At 38.5% G+C, this 9,512-nt stretch overlaps 1 protein-coding gene across 1 annotated transcript in view; it reads left to right on the forward strand.

Moving 5' to 3' along the window:
- The window catches only part of KIF6 (kinesin family member 6), a 738,393-nt gene that overhangs the window by 278,925 nt on the left and 449,956 nt on the right, over positions 1 to 9,512 (forward strand). The window contains exon 10 of the mRNA XM_006882159.1: positions 5,567 to 5,670. Within this exon, the coding sequence (XP_006882221.1) occupies positions 5,567 to 5,670 (104 nt within the window). The remainder of the gene's footprint in view (positions 1 to 5,566; positions 5,671 to 9,512) is intronic.

Below are 9,512 nucleotides of genomic sequence, written 5' to 3' on the forward strand. Positions count from 1 at the left end.
TCATTGTAGTATTTTGCTTTATCATTCCGAGCAGCCTTTTGGAATCTTCTCTTCAGCTCTTTAGTATCTTGAATTCTTCCTTGTGCTTTGGCTTCTCTACACTCCAGTGCAATCTTCAGAGTTTCTTCTGACATCCATTTTGGTCTTTTCTTCCTCTTCTGTCTTTGTAATGACCTTTTGCACTCTTCCTGGATAATACCTTTGACATCCTCCCATAACTCATCTGGTCTTCGCTCATTAGTGTTCAAGGCCTCAAACCTGTTCCTGGGATGATTCTTTAATTCAGGTGGTGTGAAATCAAAGTCATATTTTGGCTCCTGTGGATTTGGTTTGATTTTCCTCAGCTTCAGCTTGAACTTGCATATGAGTAATTGGTGGTCTGTTCCACAATCAGCCCCTGGCCTACTTTTCACAGCTGATATTGAGGTTCTCCAGCGGTTCCTTCCACAGATGTAGTCCTTCTGATTCATATGAATACCATCAGGTGAAGTCCATGTGTATAACCTGCGTTTGTGTCTCTTATAAAATGTATTTGCAATGAATAAGTCATTGGTTTTACAAAATTCAATCATTCTATCTCCAGCTTCATTCCTGTCCCCAAGCCCATGTTTTCCGACTACTGATTCTTCTTCACTGTTCCCAACTTTTGCATTTCAGTCACCCGTTATTATCAGTGCATCTTGATTGCATGTTCGATCTATCTCTGACTGTAATAACAACATACCTGAATCCTGTCCTATCCCGTACTGTGTTAAGTTCATAATTTCTGACATAACTTGAGCCCATTGTTGAAGTCACTATGTCAGTCTATCTCTGGGGATCATCTTTTTCTCTTTTGCTGACACTACCTTCCCAAGCTGAATATCCTTTTGTAAAGGATAAACTCTCTGAGCAACATGTCCAGATTGTGAAAGACAAAACTTCATCATGATTGCTGCCAAGGAATACTCTGGCTGCCCTTTTCCCATGATGTATCTGGTCATTCCTTAAGCAGTCCATGAGATATTCAGCACCCTACTAGAACTCTCATATGCATAGTGGGTGAATGAAAAGACCATGACCTGAATCAGGCATACCTTAGTCTTCAAACTGACATCATTTCCCTTCAATATTTTGGAGATGTTTGTGACTATGGCCTTGTCCAAAGCAATATGTCTTCTGTCTTCTGAAAGTTGTTGGTTGTAAATCCAAGTAAAATTAAATCATTAACAGTTTCAATTTTTCTCCATCTATTACGATGTTGTCTTTTGGCTCAGTGATAAAGACTTTGTGTGTATGTGTGTTGAGATATAATTTATGTATTGAAGACTAGTCTCTGTTCTTCTAAGCAAGTGTTTCAGGTACTTTCAGCAAGCAAATTTGTATCATCTACATAATGCAGGTTGCTGATGAGTGTTCCTCCAATCTTGATGACATGTTCCTCTTCATAGAGTCCAGCTTCATGAATTATTTTCTCAGCATATAGATTGAGTAAGTATGGAGAGAGAATATAACCCTGACATACTCCTTTCCTTACTTTAAACCATATAGTGTTCCCTTTCTCTATACAACAACCTGTGGGTCACAATTAAGTGGTTTGGGATTCTCATTCTTCTCAGTGTTAGCCATAGTTTGTTATGATTTCATACAGTCAAATGCCTTTGCACTGTCGATAAAGCACAAATTGATATCCTTCTGATAGTCTTTGCTTTAGCCAGGACCCATTTGTCATCAGCAATGATATATCTGATGTCACCTCTTTTTTAAACTCAGCTGTAACTTCTGTCAGTTCTGTCAATGTACTATTCAAGCCATTTTTAGATAATCTTCAGCAATATTTTGCTTGCATATAATATCATTTGATAATTTACATTCTGTTAGATCACTTTTTTTGGGATTGAGAACAAATATGAATCTCTTCTTGCCAGTTGGTCACAGTCGGCCTCTAAATTCCCCAGCATTGACTAGTTAGCACATCCAGAGTTACATCAGTTAGTTGAAGCATGTTACTTGATAAACCATTTCTGGGGTTTTGTTTTTGCCAGTGTTTTCAAACGCAGCTTCAGTTTCTTTCTTTGTTACCATTGGCCCTTGTTGATATGGTACTTTCTGATATTTTTCAATGTCAACATGTGTGTGTGTGTGTGTGCGCGCGCACGTGCAGTGATTCTGTACACTCCTTCCATCTTCTTTTGATGCCTCCTGTATTATTTAAGATTTTTGCCCATGAAATCTCTCAGTATTGCAACTCTAGTCTTGGATTTGTTTTGGGTTTTTATTTTTTTTTTATTTTTTTTTTATTCTCAGAGCTTGAGAAATGTCAAACAAGTTCTTCTCTTTTTATTCTCTAACTCCAGCTCTTTGCACAGTTCCTTATAGTACTTTGTCTTCTCAAGCTGCCCTTTTGAAATCTTCTGTTCAGCTCTTTTACTTCAGCATCTCTTCCCTTTGTTTTGGCTTCTCAACATTCTAATGTAATTGCGATAGCTTTTTTTTTTTTCTGACATCCATTTTTATTTTTTCTTCTCCTTTGTCTTTATAATGACCATTTGCTCTCCTCATGAATAATATCCTTGGTTTTATCCCACAGCTACTCTAGTCTTCAATCATTAATGTCACTACTTCAAATTTGTTCTTAAGATGATTTTTAAAAATTCAAGTGAGATACACTTGAATGCTGTATTTTGGTTCTTATGAATTTGTTTCAATCTTCTTCAGTTCCAATTTGAATTTGCACTTGAGTAATTGATGGTCTGTTCCACAGTCAGCACCTGTCCTGGTTCTGACTGCTGATAATGAATGTCTCCAATGATTCTTTCCATAGATGTAGTCAGTCTGATTCCTGTGCAGTCTGTCAGGGGAGGTCCATCTGTAATATTGCCTTTTGTGTTTCTTATAAAAGATATGAATAAATCATTGAATGCACAAAATTCTCTCATTTGCTCTCCAGCCTCATTTCTATACTTTTTTTATTTTTAAGATAGATTTCCCATAAGAGGTACAATGATGCAACTCATAAAGTAATAAATTGATAAATTAGATTACACTGAAATTTAAAGCTTCTATTTAATAAGAAGAACACAGAAAAGTAGAAAACATACTACAGATTGAGGGACAATGTGAGTATTGTGTAAAACAAATTCATATCCAGATTGTGCTTATGTGAAACCTATAGTTGAACCAGGAGGCAGATGTCAGAACAGAGCAAGGGAACACTGCATAGCTCAAAATTGGTAAGGGTGTACATCAGGGATGCATCATATCTCCATACCTTTTCAACCCATATGCAGAACAGATTATTCTGGAGGCTGAGCTCTGTGAGGAGAAATGTGGCATCAGGATTGGAGGAAGACTCATCAATAATTTGTGTTGTACAGATGACACAACCCTGCTTGCTGAAGTGCTTGCTGTAGAAGGTCAAGGACTGCAGCCTTAAATATGGATTGAGGCTCAATGTCAAGAAGACAAAGATTCTCACCCCTGGGCCAACTGGCAGCATCAAGGTGGATGGTGAAGAGATTGAGATTGTTCACAGCTTTAGTTTGCTTGGCTCCATAGTCAACACTCTTGGCACCAGTAGCCAGGAAATTAAAAGGCGCATTGCCATGGGAAAGCCTGCTGTTAGGGACCTCTCCAAAGTACTGAAGAGCAATGGTGTCTCTCTGGAGACTAAGGTGCATCTAATACAGGCCATGGTCTTTGCAGTCACTTGTTATTTGTCAGAGAGTTGGACAATGACTAGGGAGGATAGAAGGAGAATTGATGCCTTTGAGTTATGATGCTGAAGAAGAATATTAAGGGTACCATGGACTGTTAAGAAAACAAACAGATTCATCCTGGAGAGTGTCAAACTGGTCTGTTCCTTGGAGGGAAGGATTCTGAGGCTTCATCTGACATCCTTTGGACATGTTCTTAAGGAAGGACTGACTGGTCCTTGGAGAGGGACATCATGCTTGGGAGGGTAGAGGGACGCTGCAGGAGAGGAAGGCCCTCTATGAGGTGGATTGATTCTGTGACTGGGGTAATCGATATAGGTGTATTGGAGACAATGCGATTGACACAGGCCAGAGCAAAGTTTAGGGCTGTTGTACATAGGGTCGCTATGAGTCGCAAGCGACTTAACGGCACATAACAACAAAAACAGGGTGCTCTTTGAGGGCAAGGATAGTGAAACTATGTGTCACATACTTTAGTCTTGTTGTTAGAAGGGGACAATCAGTACTTTGGAGAGGTCTCTGACAACAGACTTTCTCAAAGCAATTCATCTTTTAATTTCCTGGCTGCTGTTACCAAGAGTGCTGGTTGTAGAGCCAAGCAAACTGAAGTTGTCAGTAATCTGAACCTCTTCACCATTTATCATGATGTTACCAATTGGCCCAGTGATGTAGATAGTGAGAAGAGAAGAGGGAAAAAAAGTTTACAATCTCAGGAAAACCAATGAAGTGATGCTATGAGTCAGACTAAATAAAAAGAAAATGAAATCTAAATTAGATACCATTTTTCAAGTACCTGATTGGTAAAGTTAAAATGCCTATTGATACTACATAGTTGTAAGGATATCGGGGACACAAGGACTTTATAACAGCTGGTGAGAATATAAATTTCAACAACTACTTTGAAGGGCAGTTTGTTCACATACAGTAAGGGAAAGATGCACATGCTCCATAAATAAGTGATTCTAGTTCTAGATATATTCTCTAAAAGCACTCTCACATGTCCATAGAGAGTTATTATAATTTTCAACACAATATTATTTGTAACAGCAAAAGTAAAATCCTTAAATGTTCATCCACAAGAATCATAGATAAATAAATTGTAATCTATTCCTTGACTGAAATATTATGTACCCATGAAAATTATTAATTTTTGATGAAACAATATGAATAATTTTAAAACAGTATAGGGAGGAAACTAGTTATATTGCATACAGCATGATTACACTTACATAAATTATATAGAAAACAACATACATTATTATGGATCCATAAATGCACATAAGATAAAGATATGAAAACATATAGGGATGTGATACCTACTAAATTCAACCTAGTGGTACTCAAGAAGGACGGAAAGCAAATGTGATTGGGGAGTTATATAAGACAGTTGCAGTTATATTAGTAATGTTTATTTGCTAAAGAGAGAGAGAGAAAAGAAAATATTCTTGTATTAGTTTGTCTAAAGGTTACGATTTAACAAAGCTATGTGGTGGATTTGACTGATAATGTGATAATGGTTACCCTTGTTGGACAGTGTTTGGTGGAGCTCCCTGATTAAAACAAGCTTGGAAGCAGGTGTGGCGGCCACTTCTGAAACAGCTTGCCTCTAGAAACCCTATGAATATGGAGAAACAATGAAAAGGTATTCAAGTGTTTAGGTCTTTCATTCACAGGGTCACTGTGAGTCGCCTGTGACTCGAAGGCACTTAACAACAACGACACATGTGGTGGATATGAAAGTGCTTTTATATCATTCTCTATATAATTCAGTTTACTTAAAATATTTCCTGGTTTCCAAAGATATGTCTTCTCTGCCTGCAAGTCCACTTTAATAAGAAGCTGACATTACTCTCCCACTTTGCCATTTTTAGATGATTATCCGTCTACAGAAGGAAATACAGGAACTGAAGGATGAACTAGCCATCACCACAGGGGAGCAGAGGACAGAGGCACTCACAGAAGCAGAACTCCTTCAGTAAGCCTGTAGACTTTCCCCTTTTCTTTTGAACAGTGAAAGTTTGTGTTAGCTTCTTTGTTGGCCCTAATGTTATAAATTCACCTCAAAGCATGCATGTCTCCTGGGACAGTCTGCAATTGCATTTAGGCGCCAGCTAAGAGTGGCGGCTTTCCATGAAATCTGGATAAGGCTGGCAGTGTTTTTGCCGCCTCAGCTTTGAGGAAGTAAAGAACAGAGCATAGAGAGGATGGGAATATCCTTCTCATGCCAGCTAAGAAAAGAAGATTGTATAATGGTCATGCAATTTTAAAAAGATGTACAGCAAATGCTCTTAAGCTGTGGATCTCAGATTTGAAAGGAATTCAAGAAACATCCTTTGTATTAAACCTGCATCTTGCTGCAAGCACCAATTTATCCCATGCCAAAGTAAGCTCTCTCCTTTAATAAATAGATAACCCATATATTATAGTTCAAACACTTGAAATGGGAATGAAAGCAGGTATTCAGGGATTTACACAAATGCAGCATCGTTCAGAGCCCTTAGATTTGTGGCCATATGGCATATCACTGGCACCATGTCTCTGTCTGTTTCATTCTGTCTCTGATCATGAGCCACAGTGGTGGGTTTCTTGTTGATTCTGTGCTGCATATGTGAGGCTTAGGAAGCAGTAGCGTTTTCTATTTTCAAATAAGAATGTGAGCTATACAATATTTTTGTAAAGATATATTGCTGTTTCGTCCTGCCCTTCCTCAGCAGAGAAAATAGTAACTAATAGAAACAATAAAATTAGTATTCTGTAAACTATTTTCTGGCTGCCCCAGTGAGAGGTCTAGAGCTGGAGAAGGGTTTTACATGGGGTATCTGTTATATTTTATGCTGTCATTCTTCTATTAGGTGCCTCTAAGTCAATTATGACTTTTAGCTACTCTGTGAACAATAAATGGTAACCTTGCCCTATTCTCTGTCCACCTCACATTTTTTTGCCCTGCTCAAGCCCATCATTACAGTTATTGCATCAATTCATTAGGTTGAAGGTCTTTCTCACTTTTGCTGACCCCTCCTCTTTCCTAGTATGTGGCTTTTTTTGTATTTTATTGTGATTTTAATGGGAGTTTACAGAAAAGTTGGCTTTTCAGTCATTCATTGTTGCAGTTTCCTCTATCCCCATTCATTCCCCATCACCCAGCTCACTTTCTTCTTTTTTGGTTTTATTTTCATTCATTGTTGCACAATTTCCTCCCTTCCCCTTCCATCCTCCTCCCCAGCACACTTTGCAAAGCACCTCTTATTCCGGATTGTTGCCATCATACATATAATACCTAATCATGTCTTTATTTTCCCCCCTCCTATATACCCTTTAAACAGTTCTTTCCCAATACATCTATCCCTCCTATTCTCCCTCAACCTCCTATGTTAGCCCTATGTTATAAAAGCGGTGTTATGCAGTATTTGTCCTTTTGTAACTGAGAAATTTCACTCAACATAATGTTTTCCAGGGTCACCATGTTGTGTAATGTTTTATGAGTTGTTTTTAAGTGCTGCGTAATATTCCATTGTGTGAATGTACCAGTTTTTCCTACCCATTTATTTGTTAATGGGTATTTGGTTTGCTTCCATCTCTTGGCTACAATGATAAAGATGGGTGAGCATACACCTGTTTGAGTGGCAGCCCTGGTTTCTTTAAGGTATATTTGCAGTAGTGGAACTGCTCGGTCAAAAGGTATTTCTATTTCCAGCTTTTTGAGAAAGCACTAGACACCTTCCATAGTGATTTCACCATTTTACACTCTCACTAACAGTGAATAAAGTTTCAAATATTTCCACAACCTCACTTGCATTTGTTATTTGCTGCTTTATTGAATTTTGCTATTGTTGCCGGGGTGAGATGGTATCTCATAGTTGTTTGGATTTGCATCTCTCTAATAGTTAGAGATTTTGGACTTTTTTTTTGTTTGTGTTTGTTTGCCATCTAAATATCTTCTTTGGTGAAGTGTCTATTGATATACGGTGTCCATTTTGAAACTGGGTTGTTTACCTTTTTTTTGTTGAGATGTTAGAGTATTCTATAAATTTTAAATATCAGTATGTCATTGCCAAATATTTTTCCCCATCTGTGAGTTTCTTTTTTACCCTGTTGGAGAAGGTTTTTTTAAAATATGCATAAGAATTTGATTCTTAGAAAGTCCCATTCTTTTATTTTAATCTCTCATGGTTATAGATTTTTCCATTATGCTTGAAAGTCTGTTCATGTTGTTGATTAGGGCTTCTAGAATAATTCTGATATTTTCTCTGATGAATTTTATTGTCTTTTATTTTTCTCCTAATCCCTGATCCACCTTGAGTTGTTTGGGTTTTTTTGTTTTTTTAAATAGTCATCCTGTCTCCATACCTTTTCAACCTGTATACAGAACAGATCATCCCAGAGGCTGGACTCTATGAGGAGAAATGTGGCATCAGGATTGGTGGAAGATCCATAAACAATCTGCGTTATGCAGATGATACAACCCTGCTTGCTGAAACTGAGGAGGACGTGAAGCGCTTGCTACTGAGGGTCATGGACTGCAGCCTTCAATATGGATTGAGGCTCAATGTCAAGACAAAAATTCTCACCACTGGACCAATTGGCAGCATTAGGATGGATGGTGAAGAGATTGAGATTGTTCACAGCTTTAGTTTGCTTGGCTCCATAGTCAACACTCTTGGCACCAGTAGCCAGGAAATTAAAAGACGTATTGCCATGGGAAAGTCTGCTGTTAGGGACCTCTCTAAAGTACTCAAGAGCAATGGTGTGTCTCTGGAGACTAAGGTGTGTCTGGTACAGGCCATGGTCTTTGCAGTCACTTGTTATGCATCAGAGAGTTGGACAATGACCAGGGAGGATAGAAGGAGAATTGATGCTTTTGAGCTTTGGTGTTGGAGAAGAGTGCTGAGAGTACCATGGACTGCTAAGAGAACAAACAGATTCATCCTGGAGAGGGTTAAACAGGGCTGCTCCTTGGAGACAAGGATTCTGAGGCTTCGTCTGACATACTTTGGTCATGTTGTAAGGAGCAACCGGTCTTTGGAGAAGGACATCATGCTTGGGAGGGTGGAGGGCAGGCGCAGGAGAGGAAGGCTCTCTGGAAGATGGATTGATTGGGTGCCTGGGGCAATCGGGATGAGTGTGTTGGAGGCAATGAGATTGGCACAGGACAGAGAAGAGTTTAGAGCTAATGTACATAGGGTCGCTATGAGTCGCAAGAGACTCAACGGCACCTAACATCAACATGCTTGAGTGTTCTGAAGATGGCTTTCCAATTTTGCCAACACCATTTGTTTAAAAAGCTGTTGTTTCCCAACATTGGCCATAGATAGATGAGCTAATTTTTGGGTTCTCAATTCTGTTCTCTTGATTTATTGTTTGTCATGGTACCATCACTGTACCAGTATCAAACTGTTGACTACCAAAGTTGTGTAATAGGATTTGAAATCAGAGAATGTGATGCCTTCTACCTTGTCTCTCTTTTTCAGTAGTGTTTAACTTACTCAAGGTGTCTTTCCATTCCATGTAAAATTGGAAATTGCCTTTCCCATCTTTCTGATGAAATGGAATTGGTATCTGTATTGGGATTGCAATAAAATTGAAATTCCTTTGGTACAGTTTCATGATATTGAGTCTTTCTGTCCATGAGTATGGTGTATTCTTCCATTTGTCTGGTTCTTTTTTTGCTTCTTATAGTAATACTTTATCATTTCATTATATAGGTATTTTTTGTCTCTAGTTAGATTTTCCTGACTGCTGGTACTAAGAGTGTTAATTGTGTACCAATGAGGGAGTTTTTTTTTTTTTGCTTTTCAAGGAGAGGAGCAAAGGGGGGGG

The sequence above is a fragment of the Elephantulus edwardii genome, unplaced genomic scaffold (genome assembly GCF_000299155.1).
Source record: "Elephantulus edwardii isolate Elephantulus edwardi_28Jun2011 unplaced genomic scaffold, EleEdw1.0 scaffold00017, whole genome shotgun sequence".
Lineage (NCBI taxonomy): Eukaryota > Metazoa > Chordata > Mammalia > Macroscelidea > Macroscelididae > Elephantulus > Elephantulus edwardii.